The sequence below is a fragment of the Onychomys torridus genome, chromosome 16 (genome assembly GCF_903995425.1).
Source record: "Onychomys torridus chromosome 16, mOncTor1.1, whole genome shotgun sequence".
NCBI classification, from domain to species: domain Eukaryota; kingdom Metazoa; phylum Chordata; class Mammalia; order Rodentia; family Cricetidae; genus Onychomys; species Onychomys torridus.
Genome location: NC_050458.1, coordinates 6,607,637 through 6,629,638, shown reverse-complemented (window position 1 = coordinate 6,629,638; position 22,002 = coordinate 6,607,637). Strand labels below are relative to the sequence as shown.

Sequence of the window (22,002 nt, the reverse complement as noted above, 5' to 3'; positions counted from 1 at the left end):
CACTTCCTCGAAGTAAATAAATGCCGTGTTGCATGAAAAAGTTATCACGTACAACAATGAAAGCAAGTGACCAATGCTAGCTAACACCTTACTACAAGAGACTTTAACCTTTGTTATAAGTGAATAAAAAAAACCTACAAAAAAAACACAATAATAGAGCCTCTCAATTACAGCTCTTCACAGAAACTTACACTATACTTTAAAACAATGGATGAAAACAAAGAAAGAGTGAATACTTCCAATGATTGATAATTGTAACAGCATATGAGAATATACTAAGAAAACACTGAACAAAAAAATTACTGAAATTTTCAGACAGGTTTGATGGTTGGTGTACCTCCTGAGTCTGAGCACTTAGGAGTCAGAGACAGACAGATTTATGTGAGTTAGAGGCCATCCAGGTCTACAGAGTGAGTTCTAGGCCAAGCTGTGGGTACACAGAGAAAGCCTATTTCAAAAAAAAAAAAAAAAATCCTAAAATTTTCATTGCAGAAAATAATCTAATCTACAGGTAGTAACAGTATTTAGTTAATAACTAAGGTTATAGGGCCTTAAGAGAAATGACTTTAAAAGTTATTTGTCTTACAAAGCCATATCAAAAACAAACAAAATATGCAAATAGATAAACTAAGATTTTGAAACAGTCATTGAAATATGTAAATCTTCAATGGTAAGAAAATAGAAAACTTCTACAACCTTTCTGAAGATTCTGAAATTCAAGTAATACAATTTTATATTTTCAGAGAAATTCTTAGAAAACTTTTATAAATAGTAATTTAATGTAAAATAATGCTATCAAATTCGAGAATCTAATCAGTTCCTAATGACTACAACTACTATTGGTACCTTTTACAGCTTTGGGCTTTATACAAAGAAATAAGATCAAGATTCTATTATTTTGTTCCATATCTCAGTATATTGTCTGCTCAACGGAAATTACCTTCAAGTTAATGGGTAAAAATGTTGTAATGATGATTTCTACTTTACATATTTGTTAGAAGGTATCTACTGACTTCAAAACCTAAGCTCAGTGTCTAGGGGTGTTGTCCAATGGCAGACAGATGTGTGCTTGGCATACACATGGCCTAGAGGCTCAATCCCCAGTATCCTAACAGAAAAAGAAAGAGGGAGGGAAAAGGGAGAGATGGAGACAGGAAGGGAGGAGCAGGAGGAAGAGGGGGGCTTAACCAGAGCTTTTAAAACTTGAATGAACAAGCATGATCTAGCTGGGGATGTGGATCAATGGGTAAAGTGTTTGTCACAGCCAACTAGTCTACCAATCAGTGAGCTCCAAAGTAAGGTGGAGAGTAACTGACCTCTGTGTACACACACATGAACAAATCTATGAAATATGTTTTCAGTTTCAGAAAAATGAGATGAATTTGTCAATGATAGTGTTATTCAAAAGGGAAATTAAGACTAGATGAGCACTGTATATAGCTGAGAGATGATATCAACATTATCCTTAAATAAATTAAGTTCTTAAAATATCCATATATGTAACACCCATTTATGTTACCAGAAGAAATTTCAACATTACATCTGTCAATGAAAACCAAAAGTCAAAAACTGTTAATACCTATGAAGTAAAACTTGAAGATAAATTATCAAAATCCTAATAGGACAAAAAGAATTCCCATCAATCTTTTGCAAAAAGATTAAGGGTTTTCCTGCAGGTTTTACAAACTACCTGTATAGACTTTCTTATAAGTGGTAACCAACAGGAACCTGAAGAGATCATCAAAAGAAATTCTTGGAAATACATGTATCTGTTTCAAAAACAGACAAATAAGACTAGAGGTATACTCTTGGAGCGCAACTTACCATGCCTTTTTAGATATTGAAAAGATTTGATTTTTAAAATGTTTACAATTTAATGTTACTATCTTTCATAATACCCTGCATTTTTTCTCATAGCTAAAATACAAAAATGTGATTTTTAACCTAGTCCATATTATTCAATAAAACTACAAATCTATCTCTTTTCCTATATATGGTATGACATGAAAAAGGTTTGGGAGCCCTAACATAACCTAAGGAAGCACAGCTATCAGTGGGAAGGGGGAAATGAAGATTTTATTTGCATACTAAGATACTTTTTACAGACTTTGTCATATGAACAACTAGGAGAATTAAGCTTTAATATCCTAAGGCATCTATAATACATAATGAATAATTTCATGTGACTCTAGAGTAGTAATAATTATGTACCCACCCCTAAGACAATATGCTTCTTATGCTGTGTGTTTCATGGTTCTGAAGCAGGAAGTTCAGTGAAATCATGCATGTCGGCGGCACCGATACTTTACAGAGTTCTATGATCTGATTTTGTATACGTAATCTGATATCATCAATAAAGACTACAGTGCTGGTCTCCCATAAGGCACCTACAACAGCAAAACAAACACATTGCTCTTCCCTTGAAATACTCTTTACCTATACAGTATCACTTCAACCCAAAACTAACTGCCTTTACTGTGACTCCAAAATAAAAAAAAAATCTCTGGAAAACAAAACTCACTCTTAAGAAAATCCTTGATTTGCAGGTAAATGTTCATCCATTTCACTGGAGAAAAATCAGTATGTTTTACTGGATGTTGCTGTCCTGTCTCTAAGAATAACAAGTTACATGGTCTACACACCCTTGCATTTCCAAATTATGTGAATCCTAGAGTATATTGGCATCAAAATTTCAGTTTAGGGACCATGGACTTTTGCTTTTATCATTTTACAGATTTTAGAGAGCTTAATTGATTTGTTCAAGACAAAAATGTTAGTTATGTAAATGATAGAGTTGAAATATCTAAGTTTTATTTTTCTATGTCTACCCAAGACTGACCAAAACTGAAAACAGCTTCTTCAATATCAAGCAATTTCATTTTCCAGGGCTGAAAGACAGCTCAGTAGCTCAGTGAGTGAAGTGCTTGCTTTTCAAGCATGAGGGCGTGAGTTTAGATCCCCCAGAATCCACAGAGAGCCAGACACGGCAGCCCACAACTGGTGTAACCCAGTGCTCCTGCATCAGGACAGAGGTGGGGACAAGAGAATTTCTGGATGCGTGAGAGACAGCCAGACTGTCTTCCCAAACTTTCTTACAAATGAGAACCTGTCTCAAGGTAAGAAGGAGCGGATAAACACTGGAGGCTGTCCTCTGAACTCCTCATGCATGCATGGTATACCCGTGCACACATACAGAAACATGCACATACATATTATATACAGAGAGATTAAAAGACTTCCTGTTTTCTATAATATCTTGTATAAGCATCAATTATTACAAATTTTCAAACTGTTTAATTTGTATCAAACCTTCACAAACCTTTTCCTGCTGCTTGTTTCTTCTGACAGCCACTGTTCTAAGCACTGGCTAGGCTTATTGTACATTAGTTTAGCTGTATGGATCCAGAAGCTAAGCACACCATTTCTATGTCAATGCCATTTTTATAAAATTGTAAAAACTACAAAACCAAACAAAATTTTTAAGGGAAAGTATAAGTAATTACCCTAGATATTGCCAATTTTCCCAGTATCAATTCTCTCCATACAGGGATATGTCCTGTTCTTCTTCCAGGTACTGGGAATCCTTCTTCTCTGCCTTGACTTAGGTGTGGTCATATAACCTGCTTTGGTCAGCAAAATGTAAGCAGAAGTTATGTATGTACATCTGAGAGGACACTTTAGGAGACAACCTGCAATTCAACACAGTCCCCTTTTGTTCTGCTCACATCATTACAGACAGTGTGTATACATAATAGCCTGTGCACTGAATGGTAATGACAGACTAGAGAGCCCCAGCGGCCGAGAAAAAGAATCATGTAGCATGAAAAATAAATCAATGCTGCTTTAACATAAGGGTGTCTGAGGACAGCATAGTCTCTGACACAGTCAGCCTATTAAAAATGTATGATTGCCTCTCGGCTCCAAATCTACCTTTCTTTACACAGCTTTTCAGAACCTCTCCTTTGCCAATGGCACAATGTTCAGCCTTGTCAGTAGAGGGAGCCATGGTGACATCAAAGGAAGAAAGGGTGTCTTTCTGAGTGCCTTGCAGCTTTTGTTTACATAGCTGCCTGGAGCTTATGAATGCCCAGTGGGATTAGACCACTAGTATGCTTCCCCAGCACCTCACAGGAGATCCTTCCAGCAAATTCTAGTGGCACTCCCACCAAGCACTTCTTAGCAAGTCTGACTGGCATTCCAATAAGCCTCCCCAAGAGTCCCTTGAGCACAGCCAGCCTCTCCACCAACAGTCTCTGCAGATGACTTCCTGCTTTCCTAAGAACAAACTTTATTGGCCTAGTCTAGCACACATGAGCACAGTGGGCCCACAGTGGCCGAGTCCCAGCCTCAGACATAGAGGAAGGAGCTTCTTCCGCTGTTGTTGTTGTTGTTGTTGTTGTTGTTTATAACCACTCTATATTAATGTATTCCTGTTCAAAATTCTGTCAGCACTTCTGTGTTCTGACTAGACTCTGAACTTTAGTCTGCTCTAGCATATGCAACAATAAGCTGTAATATGAATGTATGTTAGTGTTTGGGAATTATTCTACTTTATTTCACTTCTAATGTCCATGGCTGTCAAATGAACTGATCATACTCTAAACATGTCTATGAAGCTGAACTTACAGTACATACAAAGTACATCTTTTCATTTAAACACACTCTTTGCTAATAATCAGAAAAAAAATAAATAATACATAAATATATACTTTATTTTAAGAAAAGGATGACTCCTCACAAAATATGTCAAACTATGTAATGCCTGGACTAATGCAATCATCTGTTTCCCAGCTTGAGGCTCTACTCTGTAGGCTGTGGAGACTTCAGGACAGGCATTGGAAAGCTATTCCTGCATTCTTCTGGTTCATCTGCACCCTCTGCTTCCTGTGCCCTACCATGTGCAGGAGCCAACACCACGTGCTACTGACACCACTGGCCAAGACAAGAGTCTTGCCTCACCCACAGACTATGATCCTCGGAAACTGTAAGCGAAAGTCAACCTCTTCTCCCTTAGGTAGCTCTGTCAGGTATTCCGTCACAGCTATAGGGAAAGCAGTTAACACACATGAAAAGGAAAACCATACTGTAATGACAGATTTAAATACAAATCTTTACTTGCATTGCAATATAAAATATATGCTGAGCCTTTAACATAACCTTCATACAATGGTAATATGTCAATGACTCTGCTACTTCAACTGTGTTAAAATTATCTCACACTCTACAAAAATACAATTATTGGGCTGAAAAGATGACTCAGCAGTTAAGAGTACTGACTGCTCTTCTTGAGGACCTGGGTTCAATTCCCAGCACCCACATGGCAGTTCACAACTATCTGTAATTCCAGTTCCAGGGGATCCGATACCTTCATACAGACAAACATGCAGGAGCATAAATGTGCAACAATGTACATAAAATACAAATAAATAAGTCATAAGAAATATAATTATTGACTAAAATACCTATTTAGGAAGAGTACTTAATCTTGATACTCAGAACACCAAACAATCCATACTGCCTATCACACTCCTCCACCCCATCTCTAGTTAGACTAACTTTTTGGCAGGGAGACCATCTCAAGACGTAGCTAGCCCTGGCTCAATACGAGGTGTAGCCTTAAAACTTAACATGCAGGCGAGAGGAGGGAGGAGAAAGGGATCTGTGGTTGGTATGTAAAATTTTATTAAAATTAATTTTAAAAACTTAACATGTAGATTGTGTGAAGACTAACATTTTAACTCAAAAAGAAACTCCTAAGTAAATAAAAAGTGAAAATCATATTGGTATTAATTTGAGAATGATATACTATTATAAACCCAAGGAAAAAGTACACTATGAAACATTATTTCATAATGTAATCTCTGTCTTAGTTAGGGTTTCTATTTCTGCCAGGAGACACCCTGACCAAAAGGCAAGTTGGGAGGAAAGGGTTTATTTGGCTTACACTTCCACATCACTGCTCATCATCAAAGGAAGTCAGGACAGGAACTCAAACAGGGCAGGAACCTGAAGGCAGGAGCTGATGCAGAGGGCATAAATGGGTGCTGCTTACTGGCTTCCTCAGCCTGCTTTCTCATAGAATCCAGGACCAGCAATCCAGGACTGTACTACCTACAATGGGCTGGGCTCTCCCCATCAACCATCAATTAAGAAAACGCCCTACAGGTTTGCCCACAGCCTAATCTTACAGAGGCATTTTCTCCAACGATGCTCGATACTCTCAGATGACTCTACTTTGTGTCAAGTTGACATAAAACTATCCAGCATAATCTCATTCTGAAATCTGTCTCAGGATACAAAAGACATTTTAAAAACTAAAAATAAAATTGTGTACTTTATAATATATATATTATATCATAGCAAAGAGACTGGAAAGATGGTTCAGTGGTTAAGAGCATTTGCCCCTTTAGCAGAGGACCCAGACTTTCTAAGCCCACAGAGCAGCTCACAGCCAACTGTAATTTTGGTACCAGGGGATCAATGACCTCTTCCGACTTTCATGAATAACAACACACAACCATGGTGCATATACACACAGGCAGGCAAAATACTTATAAAATAAAAATAAGTGTGTGTGTGTGTGTGTGTGTGTGTGTGTGTGTGTCCAAATTTATTTCCACTGGTGCTCAATAGAGAAATAAGGAGAATGACTCCAGACTAATAGAAAGTGTTCTGTACTAATCCCAGGAATATGTGAACATAGAACATGGTTCCTTTTGTGGCAAAAGGAAACTTAAAGATGTGGTTAAAAGCAGAAGATAATATTCTGGGATATCTGATACAGGCAAGCATAATCTAATCACAATAATCCTTGGACAGGAGAAGTCTTACTCACCTGAGCAGAAAGTGATGGAGACAATAGAAGAATTATGAGAGCCATGACTTCTTAAGAAGGATGCAGTACCCATTGTTGGCTCTGAAACAGGGCAACATGCAAGAGACCTCTACAAGGAGAGGATATTCTTTAGACAATTGCCAGTGAGGAAGTGGGAATCTTAATTCTATAAACAAAAAACAAAGGTGTGTGTGTGTGCCCGCACATACACACACGCGCACACGCACACGCACACACTCACACACACACACCTGTTTGGGCGACTGAAATGAGCAAGCAGATAGAACTTCCATAGAAAATGCACCCGTGCCTTCATCTTGACTTAAACCCAGTAAGACTGCGTGAGGTTTCAGACCTGCAGAACTGTCCAATAACAAATGTGTGTTCTTTCAAGCCACTAGAAAGGAATATTATATAACTCTGGAAGATCTAAGAGTTAATCATGAATGTAACACCATCCTTGCAATAGTTATTGAAAGTATTTGCTGATAACAATCTATAGTTGTCAATGTTTTCTTCATAACTATGTTTATTTAAAAAAAAAAAACATGGTGTACATATTTTAGAAATTTTTTTAGAGCTTTGCAAGTATAAACTCAATTCCAAAACAGCTTCTGAAGTGCCTATTATTCCCACTTTACAAACAAACACATGAGGTAAACCAAGTAACAGTGAAGCACGTCTGCTCTTTCTGCTTCTGAAATGACAGTGTGAGGGGAGGAAAATACATTTCAGTCAAAAAGACCTAGATACAGGGGTCAGTGAACTGACTCAGCAATTAAGGAGGACTTCCTCCAGAATCATGAGGTCTGGAGTTCTAATCCTGGCACCTAGATAACAAGCCAGGCACCCCAGCAAATGCCTAAAACTCCAACCCTGAGGACAGCAGAGAGAAGGGTCACTGGGGCCTGCTGGCTTCGAAGCCTAGCCAAAGTGTGAACCTCAGATTCAAGGAGAGACCCTGCCTCCAACAGGCAAAGAGGGACAGAAGAAACACCTGCTGCCCTCTCTGGGTCTCTATGTGCAAGCACAGACACAGACTCATGTGCATATGCTCTCACAGTCTTTGACAGACACACGCATTAGTAAATAAACAAGTGTTTGTTAAAGTATCTAGATACAAACCTGTGTTCTATATTTACAAGGTTCTGTGACCTGAAACCTAGTGTATAATCAATACTGAATGAATATAATTCAACTCCCACAAGCCCACCAATATAGTCAAACACAAACAAAACCTAATGGAAGACAAATTCAAAATAAAAAATAAACACCTGGGGCTGCAGAAATAACTCAATGATTAAGAGGGTTGGACAGTCTTCCAGAGTACCCAACTTCAATTCCCAGCACCCACTTGGTGGCTCAAAAAAATCTGTAACTCCAGTTCCAGGGGCTCAGACATATTCTTCTGACCTCTTCAGGAACCAGGCACTCATGTTATACATAGACATACATGCAGGCAAAATACCCATGTACATAAAATAATTTTTAAGTGAAATAGAGACATAGAAGAATGTTAAGGATTTTAAAATATATTTATCTCTGTCTTAAAGAGCTAAAGCATTATTAGAGGTTGTTGGGTCAGAAGAGGTAAACATGAAAAATAAACCTATTTAGACATGAATAATAATTTAGAAATAATCAAGCAAATCACATTAAAGCTTCAAGACAGAGACCATGAAGATGATGAAAGACAGATTTCAAAGATATTTGAAAAAATATGACTAAAAAATATTTAGTAATTGGTTATATTAGTGGCTGAAAGAATAAAAGGAAATCAAGATGATCCTTCTACCACCAAGTCTTACTTAAAAAATGTTTAAATATGCCTGGCACTTCCCTGAACATAAAAATAAATTGTTTAATTAAAAATATTAAAATTTAGTCCACAGATTCAAATAACTTAATTGCTCTAAGGAAAACAAAGGTTAATAACTACTACTGAATATCAGAAACATAAAAATACACAAAATGCTATGTAAATTGAAAGGAAAGACTCTGTAACTGACAAAATTATTTAAAAAGAGTCTCATCAGAGCAATGGAGCTGCACACACAGCACTTCATCAGTTAAGGAGTCAGGCTATATACCTAACAGAGTCAAGAATGTAACAAGGAAAGAGACCAAGAAGATTATCATGCTTCTGTCATTGGTACATGGAGTGAAGGAGTCTGTAAATACCAACAAGTTGTGACCCGTCATTCACATTCGTTAACTTGTCAGTAAACAGTGGGGTGTCAATCCAGGTTCTACCAGCAAAGAAGCACTACACTGAAACCGAGAAACTGAGTGTTGTATAAAGACAGTTTACAGATGTGGGGCAGGGATTAAGGAAGTCAACAAGGGGCGGAGGTGAGCCTGGACAGCAATGCTGGAAACATTTTCAAAACCAAAGGAGAAAAAGTGTGTGAACAGACTACCTGTGGATTGCGCACAAAGATAAAGCTACCCAGCCAGACCGTGGTGGTGCACCCCTTTAATCCCAGCACTCAGGAGGCAGAGCCAGGCGGATCTCTGTGAGTTCGAGGCCAGCCTGGTCTACAGAGCGAGTTCCAGGACAGCCACCAAAGCTACACAGAGAAACCCTGTCTCGAAAAACCAAACGAAAGATAAAGCTACCCACAAACACGTGGTATGGAAGAAGACTGTGAACAAATATGATACCCACATTGTCTTCTATCATTTACTCTGCCAGTACTTCACATTGACAAAACCTAAATGAAGTTGAGAATAAGGGAGCCATTTGATATGAACCACATAAATTAGCCTCCAAAGTATGCCACATAGTGAGGGAAAGTGGAATAGATGGAAAAATACGTAACAAACATTGATTCCAATAACACTCAACTGTATGCCCTTAATGTCTGCTGAAATTAACTTCCAGTTCCTATCAAGTTTCCTTACCTTCAGTTTGGAAACAGAATGCAACCATTAACATTAAACCTGGTGAACTTTTATTGTGAAGTTTCAATACATTCTAAGACCAATCTTTAGAGGTATGTATTTCTGACTTCTCATTAAGTCTCTGTGTTGTATATGCTTCAAAAGCAAAACACCTGTCAAGACATGAACTATAATTCTCTGTTAGATTAAATTGTAGATCAAATGCTTATGTTTCACAATTTCGTTTCTCAAAGTCTATTTCCTGGATATCATGATAACAGGAGGTGGAGCACTGGACAAGATTTTATGGGTAAAGCCTCCACTAAGATCAGTGGAGCCTCATGTGGCCCTATTCGGAAAAGTAAAAGAAAAGGCACTTCAGAGCTCCTGTGCCCTCAAACCATGTGAGAGCATAACAAGATGAAAGACACACACACACACACACACACACACACACACACACACACAGGAAAGTAAGACCTGGGCCAACAATGACTACATCACTGCCTTGATTTTAGACTTTTGCAGAAACCTGTGAAAAACTAAACTGAAATGTATTTCTTTTTCATACATTTCTGTTGATTATAAGCCACCCAGTTTAGTATGATTATACCTACCCAGACAAACAAGGACAGAGTTCAGCATGGTAGTTACCAGGTATGTGGAACAGACACTTCCTTAGAAATTTTGTTCACTAATCAATCCTATGACTGAATTAAGACTTGGCTTAGACCAGACAATTAGTGAAGAGCTATCAGCCTACAGTAATAGAGTTTGGTACCAGGAGACCAGGGAGGTAGCTCCTTTCTTAAGGCTTCCAGTGCAGGAGCACACACAGCAACGGTCCTAGCACTCAGGTGTAGAGGCAGAAGGACCAGAAGCTCAAGGTTAATCTCAGCTACACATCAAGTCTAAGGCCAGCCTAGGATACATAAGACCCTTCAGTAAATAAATAAATAAACAAACAAACAAACAAATATATAAATGGAAGTACTTCTATAGCTAACTATTGCACAGTTATAAAATGCAAGTTTTTTCAAAGTTAAATAACAAAAAGTTATAGTGGCACACACTTTTAATCCCAGCATTTGGGAGGCAGAGGCAGACGGATCTCTATAAATTCAAGGCCAGCCTGGTCTTAAAAATTAACTCCAGGCCAGCCAGGGTTACACAGTAAAACCTTGACTCAACAAAAACAAAAAACAGGAAAAAAAAATTGAAAAAATTTGTATTAGTCAAATTTAGAAAAATGATAATAGACATTCCAACAAAACAATGTGATATTACTCATAACAATAGTTACAACCCCCAAAATTGCGATGATTTAATATCCAAAGCCTATTTCTTACTCATTAAAAGCTAATGGGAACAGAACTGTATAGACACTACAACTCAGTGTCACATGAACCTATCCAGATGCAAGAAGAGTTCATAAAGGGAGGCCAGAGCTAGGGGCCATGATGTACAGCAATAACTTTCTGAAAGAAAATATAGATCTTTGATGAACATGAACACCTTGCCATCTCCATAACAAAATTCATTTTTGACAGAACAAGCCTTAATTCTTTCAGGCTAAAGACAGCTTTTGGGTAACAGAAATTAAGTGTGATAAAACAGGTTTTTCATCTATGCTCTTGGGAAACAAACTATTAGAAAAATTATAATAGACTTCTCATATGCCAACAAAACAAGATGAATGTGAGCATCATCTCCATCTGTCAACTAAATACCAAAGCGCCAAACACCACTGATTATTCTGCTACCTAACTACATTGCTTACTGTATTGTTTTTTCCCAGTCTTACAAGCCCAGAAGCCTAGTCACAGAATGCAGGAAACTGCCAGGCTATTTTTCCCTTCCATACAAACACAAGCTTAATTGGAAGAAAAACTGTTAAAGGCTTCCCGTGCCTTACTAAAAGGGGTATGTATCCAGCTCTGTTCAAGAACCTACCAAATGGTGTTACATAAAACTATTAAATGTTTATGACGTATAAACTAGGTAAAAATTATTAACCCCAAATACCTTTTAAAAGCATTTAGGTAGTACTATGTTACATGAAAATAGAAATAATGCTTTCAATATCTATATAACATACATGTAAAAATATTCATAAAATACAAACAGCATAAAAGTTGATGACTTTTGGTCAATTTGTTTTTATTGTACTGTGAACTATAGATCATATCACACCTGAGACTAAACTTACTGTAGAAGTGTCTGTCTGCATGCATCTGAATTCATCACATAAGCACCTGGTCCAGGCCAGAAGAGGATGTGGAGTCCACTGTAACCAGTGCCAAGCACATGTGAGTTGGTGTGTGGGTGCTGAGAATCAAGCAAGTAAATCGAACACTGAGCCATCTCTCCAGCTCCCTAACTGGCCCCTTTGACAACTCTACTTCTGGTCCTATTTCTGAAATTGACACCGCAAAATCTAATGAGCTTCCTCTTCCTTTCATAATACACAATCTATAATTCTGCAATTCAGTAATCTAGTAAAAAGAGAAACAAATCTCATTAACTCCAACATTTCAGTTCCATAGCTAATTTCTTCTATTTTTCTAAAAATTCATCCATATCTTCAAAATTTTCTCAGAAGTATGAATATATATACCTGACAGAAATTTATTCTAGTTAAGCCTAACATATAAAACAAAGACAGTATCATAGTTTAAAATGCCCAAGAATTGAAACAAAGCCAGAAGGTGAGAAATTCCTGAGACTCTCTTATCAATGGGAATAAGGGATGTTTCAGAAAGAAAAGACCAGGAGTTTTGAAAGACCACATAGCAGCCAGGCTTGATGGCACACACTTTTGATCCCAGCACTCAGGAGGCAGAGGCAGGCGGATCTCTGAGTCTGAGACCAGCCTGGGCTACAGAGCTGAGTTCCTGGACAGCCAGGGCTACACAGAGAAACCATGCCAAAAAAAAAAGAAAGAAAGAAAGAAAGAAAGAAAGAAAGAAAGAAAGAAAGAAAGAAAGAAAGAAAGAAAGAAAGAAAGAAAGAAGGGAGGAAGGGAGGGAGGGAGGGAGGGAGAAGAAAAAAAGAAAGAAAAGAAAAGCAGAGGAAAGAAGGAGAGGAGAGGGGAAGAGAGGAGGAGGGGAGAAAGGAAAGATCTCCAGCAGAGAAGTTTCCATGTTAAGATATAGCAGATATAATTCTTTCCGATTAAGAATAGCCTCGCAGAGCCCAAACTGACACCTACCCCTCTCTCTCTCTCTCTCTCTCTCTCTCTCTCTCTCTCTCTCTCTCTCCTCCCTCTCCCTCCCTCCCTCCCTCCCTCCCTACTTTTTTCTTTGTCTCCTCTTCTTCCTCCTCACTTTTGGTCAGTTTTCTACTTCTCTATTTTCTTTTCAAGCCTTTTCAAGTTACAGAGTTACTCCTCTAACTCACATTCATTTGATAAACTTAGAAAAACTGAAGCAATAAAGGAGGCTGCTGTGGGGCTGCTCCATCAGAAAACACTAGTCCTCGGACTAGCAAAGTTTAGAGCGCCAGCCACCACTGACATGAGCAGGTTTACATGGCAGTCAGTAAACAAGCCCAGTGTCTTAAAAGGCAGCTTACCTGACTCTCTCATACAGCTGTCAAATCCTGGAAATTCTGGATTCTAACTCTTGGAAAACTACCTTGGCTCTCTACTGTCTAATTTTATATTTTTTATCACCTGGATTACTGAAGTAGTCTGCTAACTGGGGCCCTAGCCTCTAGTTCTACACCTTCTCATTAATCATCACTGTAAAAGTATTTCCCAACAAAAGTCTAATTATATTGTGTCACTGGTTAAAACCCCTTCCGACTGCCATCACAATGACACTCATGTCCAGAGAACTGACCCTCGGCCTCTCGTCTCCTCTAGTAACTCATCTCCATTTAAAGCCCTGCTGAACCATTCCTTAACCATGCCCCCCTATATGCTACACATCTGTTTACAGTCGAAGAATTCTTTGGGTTAGGGAGACTTGAGAGGGTTTTTGCTTGGAATAGCTCCACTTGCCTGGATACCTTCTACTCATCCTTAGGGACTGAAGCCACCTACCTCAGACTAGTTCGGAAACTTCTTCATCTGCATATATTCATGGGGCACTGTTCTCAGTGGTTGTCTACCATTCACTATGCAGGATTTTAGGTGTGGTTCACCGTTTTTCTTACCATGAATTCCCTAAGGGTTAGCTGACAGTGGTTAAAAGGATCTAGATACCCAGAGATCTCTGCATTTCATTGGTCACCAGAGAATACTGAAGTCTAGGAGTGAAACCTCAAGATATTTTACCAGGATAAACTGGTACTTTGAAACAATGCCCAAGAAACAACAAACTACTTATACAATTAGTCTCAATGATTTTTACTGCGGTTATTATGTACTGAATACACCTTTACTGTATTCTTCATGACATTTTACATTATTTTGTCTTTATATGAAACGGTTAGTCTCAGACCCTTTGCCTGTGAAAGGCATCAACTATTTCTATCGGATACACTTTGTGTGAACCAAGTACAATGGTGCACACCTGTTATGCCAGCACTCATGAAGCTGAAGAACCAAGGTCATGAGTTCAAGGCCAGCCTGCGGTACATCTCAACACTGGCTCAGCAAACAGAAGCACTGTATGAGAAAGATCTGATGACCTATGTTTGTTCCCCCAAAACACCTAAGATGGCAGAAAATAACCAACTCCCAAAGGTAAGTTCTCTGACCTCCACATGTGCACCATGGCATATGTGCACCTGTACTCAGACATACACGCACAGACAATAAATGAATTAATTGCTTCATATTTTAAAGGCCTAAGGATACAACTATCTCTCAGTTATAGTGTCTGCCTAACACACACAATACCCTAGGTTCAATTCCTGAAGAAAAAAAAAAGGCATTTTGTACATTCAGCTCTGCTACACACAATGGAAATTTATGAATGATCAAAAGAAAAATTTTAAAGCAAAATATTCCTTAATTCTTAAGTTTCTTACATTTTAAAATGATATATAATTACAATTTTCTATTTTCTGATGAAAATGGATAAGCTAAGTTTAAAAACAATTGCAACTGTACAAATAAATAATTATAAAATATACAAGCTGCATTATATATGTCAACTTCCAAATAAATTAGGCATAAATTTTAAAACTAAATTTTACTTCAGAAATAACTATACAATTACAAGCAATCTTTTTTTCTTTTAATTATTAGATTTAACTTCAAGTATTCTCTAAATAATAGTGTTTAGTCTATGAAAGTCAATAATCTAGCAGAGTAGGCAGACCACAAATTGGGAAACATAGAAGATGCTCTAATAAAGGAAAAAGAAGAAACCTGGTTAAAAGCATGATCAGAGAAGGGGTCTCTAAACATGCATGTTTTCAGGGAAGGTCGGAAGGGTAAGAAAGACACGATCATACACACATTGAGCTTTCTGAGCAACAATTTGAAGATGGGTATTCTAAGTTCTAATAACCAGGCTTCAGACTCTTGTTTATAATAGGAATAATACAAATAAGTACATGTTTGGTTCAATATCATAATGAAAAAGTAACCACAAAGGATAATCACAAAGTAGCCTCCACACTTAGTCACATACATGCCCTCTGGCAAGCAGGATTTGGTATTCACATTATTTTCACTACTACCCCTTAGTTCTCAGACTTCCTAAGAAATGAATATTGATGAGAAAACTACTTTCAAGTCCTCATACTCCCTCACTTCAATCCTATGCTTACAAGTTATTTGTCCCTTGAACCCGGGCAGTGGTGGCACACACCTTAAATCCCAGTACTCAGGAGTCAGAGGCAGGCAGATCTCTGTGAGATGGAGCCAGATCTCTCCAGAGCTAGTTCTGGGACAGTCAAGGCTACAAAGAAGCCCTGTCTATCTATAGATAGATAGATAGATAGATAGATAGATAGATAGAAAGAAAGAATACATAAATAAATGAATAAATGGGACAGCCAAGGCTACAAAGAAACCCTGCCTGTAAATCAATCAATCAATCAATCAATCAATCAATCAATAAATAAATAAATAAATAAATATCCTACTAAAAATGGAAATAAATCTCTCAATCCCTTCACCTACATGTTATTAAAACATTTTAAGTCTTAAAAGAGTGTTGTTGGGGTTGGGGATTTAGCTCAGTGGTAGAGAGCTTGCCTAGCAAGCGCAAGGCCCTGGGTTCGATCCTCAGCTCCAAAAACAAAAAAGAGTGTTGTCTATAATTAGCAAACAAGAGTGATTACTTGTTGCATACCTACACACTCAGGAAACCCAGTCTATAGTGATCAATCCTAGTACACACCTAGTATAGGTTCGGAAACACAGAGACTTTAATAATTTAAGCAAGAACTTATTCATCAGTAAAGTTTTAAGAAACAACTAAGTTGGTCCATCACCCTTGTCTCCACCACCTCTTTATTTAAACAGCATAATTGTCCTTTTCTTAAAATGTACTGTCAACTGGAATATATTACTAATTGTTCTCTTAATTTAAAACACAGAATATAGATTAAAATTTCTTTATACACTTTCTTATAAAAATGCCAAGCTATTGTTAGAATACATCTAAATCCTTAAACTAAAAGTTTCCATTTTAGGCAAAGGTAATGGATATATTCACATGGTGCAGTGATCATCTTTATTTAAAAGTCTTTATGACTCACTATCATTCATCTGGCAGGCTATGTAGAGAGAGACACAGACAGACAGGTAGACAGGCAGACAGACAAATATTAGCATAAAGAAGGCCATTCTAAGCTGATATCAAATCTAGAAGCCATAAATTTGAACACATTTTTAAAATCTTGACCAATAAAAAGGGAGGAGAGGATGAATAAGGTCCTAACTAACACAAATGTATGAAGAGCTTCAACAGTATACTAAAAATCACCAACAGTAAAGAAAATGTAAATCCTAAACAAATGGAAAAGGCTCTCGCTCTCATTGGTAATAAGAAAACTGCAAGTTAAATCTACAGTGGCATATTTATTACTGAAAGTCTGACCAAGCTTACCACACACTGATTTGGCAAGGAAGTAGGAAAATCTCCTCAGTGTATGAGATTTATACATACTTCCTCTACAAAAATAAATTTGGTAGTATTTATTGAAGTTTACTGACTCTTTGTAAGAACAATTTTATTTCTAAGAATGTATCCCAGAGATACAGTCTGATACATTAAAAACAATGTATCAAAGTACTGTGTCTAGTGGCAAAACAGAAACAACTTAAATACCTGAAAGTAGGCATCAGTTAAGGAAATTACAAAACATTCAGAAAATGGGACAGATACTGGCACTGAACCAAATGTAGAAATTATCTCCTAAAAACCAAAATACAGGACATACTTATACTTTTATGTTTGCATACAAGCATGCTATATGGGTGGTGATGGCATGCGCCTTTAATCCCAGCACTTGGGAAGCAGAGGCAGAAGGATCTCTGTGAGTTCAAGACCAACCTGGTCTACAGAGTGAGTTCCACGGACAGCCAGGGATACAAAGGGAAATCCTGTCTTGAAAAACAAACAACAACACATACACAAGAAAAAAACATGTGTGCATGCACATATAAATACACATGCTTATATACACAGACATCTCTTGGCACCTAGATTTTATTGTGCAGAGAACAAATATGCTAGTAACAATAATTGCACATGGGTAATAAACAGGTAAATAAGATATTTTGTAGCAAAAGTATATATTATATATTCAATAAATAATTTTATAAATTAACTTTAAAACTCATTATAAAATTGCAACATTAAAAAATTTAAGCTGGGTGTGGTGACACACACGCCTATGATACCAGCCCTCAAGAGGCAGAGGAAGGCAGTTCTGTGTGAGTTTGAGGCTGTCCCTGTCTACATGGTCAGTTCCAGAACAGCTAGGGCTATGTAGAGAGACTATGTCCCGAAACAAAATAAAATAAAAAATCTAGCGTGGCATGGTGGCACACACCTTTAATGGGTGACAAAGGCAGGTGGATCTCTGTGAGTTTGAGGCCAGACTGGTCTACAGAGCAAGTTCCAAGCAAGCCAGGGTGACAAAGCAACACTCTGTCCCAAATATAAATAAATAAACTAAATACAATAAAACATTTAGAACTACTCATAAAATGTACATAATATGTACTTGTTAATTTATCAGGAATGTGCTTTATTCTGTATATGGGGGGGTGGCAAGTTGCCCTTTTAACATTAATAGGAAATCAAAGTTGAATATGAAGACAATGTATAATACACACCTTCTGAAACACATAAATAGCTGGATGTGGTAAAAACAATGCCTATAATCCTAGCACTTGGGATTGGGAAGGCAGAGGCAGACATATTGTAAGGCCAACCTGGGTTACAGAAAGACACTATCCAGTGGGCGGGAGAAGCGGGGCGGGATAGAAAAAGTAGTAAGGAAAGGAAGGAGAAAATAATTTCTGTGTTCAAAATGCTTTCTATAGAAGATTATTTTGGGTGTATAATAAACCTCAATACATATTTACTAGATACCTTCTATTTGATTTTAGTGGCTTTGACTTCTTGATACTTCTTTACAAAAAAAAAAAAAAATTAAAAGCACATGAAAACAAAATCAAAAAAAGACCACAGAAGTACAACATTCACTAAACAGTTTTCCTTTCAAAGACTTATTCCTCATTTTCCCACAGAATGAATGGACCATCTGCACTGCAGCTCTGCTCAAGGTCTCGGACTAGACACCCACTATGTGCTAAGGGTGCTACAGAGCAAATAACAACAGTGACTTCTCAAGACTCAAACTGAGATTGCCTCAGGGATCTGTGTGGGGCTTTTGCTTGGTTTTGGTTTAGTAATTAACCAGGGGGCTAGTGAGATGTAAAAATGCTTTGAAAATTACAGGAACTCACTTGAATGTAAGATAGCATTGTTTGATTGACAGAAGGCTTCCTCAGTATGTGTATGCCTAGCTGGGCCTTGAAGGAATCACTAATAATGACATATGAATCATTTTTAATTATTCAGGTCCCTAAAAAGAGTACTGTAGTGGCCTCAACCTGTTTTGATGGCTCACCTTTCCTACTGAAAACATCTCAGGCATAAACTTTTAATGTATGCATTTATTCATAAATTACATGCACCTTAGCATTAGCTAATCTATACTAAGTACTAATGGGGCATAATCTATTTTTTCAAAGATAGGACTGTAAGTTTCAGTATGTTCTTCTTGTATTCCAGCACATCATCTTGTGATGCCCTTGGATACAAACATCTTACTTTGCATAACACTTAGTATAAATACTGAAACTCACAGATCACACAAGTATTTTTATCCAGTTTTCAATTGCTTCACACGTCAAATTTATTTTTAATATAACAGTTTTAAAGTATTAGATATAAATTTGAATTTTGCTTGACTTCTCTGTGCCTATGACCTTCTCTCAGAAAAGATGCTAGCATGCAAATAAATGATAGCAATACCAAGAAATAAAAGACTGCTTACCCATGAGATGGTTAAAAGCCCTAAACTTTCAAGGGAAAGAGTAGTCACTTACAACTATCAGTACTATTTTTTCCTACATAGCACACTGTTATCCAACACCCAAGACCAGGAACATATTATTTAATAAATGGTCCAATTCTTCAAGATGATTTGCCTTTTGTTACTGTAATTCTGTCATAAAGTTTACTCTTAGCTTCCCTGTCTAATCTCATTTCAAAAGTGTCTTAAAGAACATTTAACACTATGTAAATAAGTACTTAAATCTGAATCTGTATTTTTCATTTCACATATATGGATATGTTTAGAGAATGTGTCTACCTAAATAATGTGAAATAAATGGACAAACATATGTATTTGCAAAGTATGTAGGTTTACTTGGAGGTGTATACACATAACTGACCTGAAAAATCCTGTAATAACATCTATCTAATAAAATACAATGTTCACTTTGAGCAATTTTTAATTCAGCAATCAAGTATTCTACTAAATGTCCATATATTGAATCAGTAAATATAGAACTATATAAAATTAACTAGCCAATAAATATTATGATTTAATTTAGTATAAATGAAAACCCATTTCCATTTAAATATGTGGGTCAAAGAAATAAAGCCATATTTTATTTGGGCATCATTTTGGCTACACTAATTTTTAACAACTATATTAAGAAATATAAATTCATACATCTGAATATAAAATTATAATGATCAAAAGTTTAGCACTATGAGTATACATTAAAGTTGAACTAAGTTATGAGTATGTTCAAAAGCTTTTTAAAACTATCTATATTGTTTCATAGTTTAAGCTTATTAAATTACTTAACTTTTTGTTCATATCCTATGTCCACTGATAAGTCAAATTCCCTAGTAATTATTCAAATCTAAAAGTTAGTTTTGAAAAAGCAATTCTTAATTTCAGTTAATATGTCAGGACTACATTTGCTTTCTTTTTCCTTCATTATTTTGTGAGAAATTGCATATTTTCCTAAGATACATACCTATTTGATATAAATTCTGCTACCACAGGCTATGCAAAATACATTTAAATTAAATATGAACACATGTACAATAGACAAAGGGTGTTTTCATATGTGAAAGAATACTGAATTCAACAACCTGTTTTCAAACTAGGTGGCTGGAGGTCGGAATGTTATTTCTTTTCACAGAGGAAGTCTGCACTTTTAATTGTATGTTTCTACAGAGATTATGGGAAAGTGTATTTGGTGACTTGCAAAAGAACTGTCCCTCTTTAGGCACATACAGGTTAATTTTTTATAGTGAGTAACTCGTTTCAAGCAAAAAAAAAAAAAATGAAAGAAAAAAATGACTTGGATAAACATCAAAAGGTTACACATCTAGACAGTGACTTTCCCGAAGTAACTGAGATACCAAAAATCATAAAACATGTAAAAACAAACCTGTAGGCACAAATCTCAGCTACACTGCAAAGTGAGAAGCTAAGGGAAACTCGGTCTGGACAGTTCCCTGGTGCTGAAGTTACACCGCCTCTCAACCGACGTCTGGCTGCTACTTTCACGCCTCCCACCCTCGGCAAAAATCCCGGCTGGCTGGACTGTGAGCAAACATAGTAGAACTTCACAAGCTAGGGAGCGACCCAAACTGCACGGAGGGCAGCAGGCGCCGGAGCCTCGTCGGGATCACCCAGATTTACTAGTTGCAAACAGGAAGCACGGCAGAGCGCAGGGTGTTAGCACCCGCCGAGGGGGAGGGGCTGGAAGATGGCGGCGGCCGCACACCCACCCGAGACGCGACCGCGCTTAGGCCCCTGGCCCGCGCCGCCGCCTCCCCGCCCGCCGCGGCCGTGGGCAGCGCACCTCTCCCCCCGGGGCTGCGGGGGTGGGGGGGACAGAGGCGGCCCTCGCGGGCGCGGGACGAGGGACCCCGGCGGCGCCCGCACCCCGGGCCTGGGCGCCCTCACCCGGGTCCGGCCCGGGGAGCACCTGTGCACGGCCATATTGGATTCCGTGCCCCAGTCACTGCCTCCGCGCGGGGGCGGCGGGGAAGGAGAGGGGCCGCCAGGAGCCGGGCTTCAGCCTCGTCCCCGGGAGCCCCAGGGGCCCGCGGGGCCAAGCCGGAGGGCGCCGGGGCAGAGGACGCCTCCCCCGAGCTCGCCGCCGTCACCTCCGCCGGCCTCGGCGCCCTCCCTCCGCGACACACACCCCCGCCGCTCCGGCAACGGGAAAGCGACCCCGGCGGCGGCGGGCAGCGGCGGGCCGCAGCCCTCGTGGCCCCGGCGCCACCGGCGGGAGGGAAGGCGGCGATCCCCGGCGCGCCGGCGGCCGCGGGGTTGCGGCCGAGGGGGGCGGAGGGAGGGCAGGGAGAGAGGCGGGAAGATGGAGCCCGGTCCTTACTTGAGCACCGACTGCTCCTTCTCCTCTTCTTTCTTCTGGCGATCCATGACAGCCAGGATGATCTTCCTCTCCTCTTCCGTGAGGTGGCTGAGGTCCGGCATCTCGGGCTGCGGAGGAGGCTGCGAGGCCGCCGGGGTGGGAGCCGGGCGGCCCCGGGGCCCGACCGGAGCCGACATGTTTGGTGGAGCCGAACCACCCTAGGGAAGCAGGGAGGCAACTCCACGGGCAGCGGCGGCTCCGGCGCGGGCGGCTGGGGCAGCCTCCGGCGCTGGGACAAATACATACAAATCAATGGCCTTCAATCCCCGGCGACGGCCCCCCTCCCCCAGGAAAGGAAGCAGGGGGAGGGGAGGGCCGCGCTGGGGTGGGGAGAGGGAGGGCGGAGGAGTGCGCGCGGGGAAATGTTTCTTCTTCCCGGGGGCGCAGGGCTGGCAAGTGA

General features: G+C 39.1%; 1 protein-coding gene across 5 annotated transcripts in view; it reads right to left on the bottom strand.

The window, feature by feature from the left end:
• The window catches only part of Rims2 (regulating synaptic membrane exocytosis 2), a 465,362-nt gene extending 443,607 nt beyond the window's left edge, over nt 1-21,755 (bottom strand). For all 5 annotated transcript variants that reach the window (XM_036208697.1, XM_036208698.1, XM_036208701.1 and 2 more), the window contains exon 1: nt 21,564-21,755. In XM_036208697.1, the coding sequence (XP_036064590.1) occupies nt 21,564-21,739 (176 nt within the window). In that variant the 5' untranslated portion in view covers nt 21,740-21,755. The remainder of the gene's footprint in view (nt 1-21,563) is intronic.
• Nucleotides 21,756-22,002: the final 247 nt, after the last annotated feature.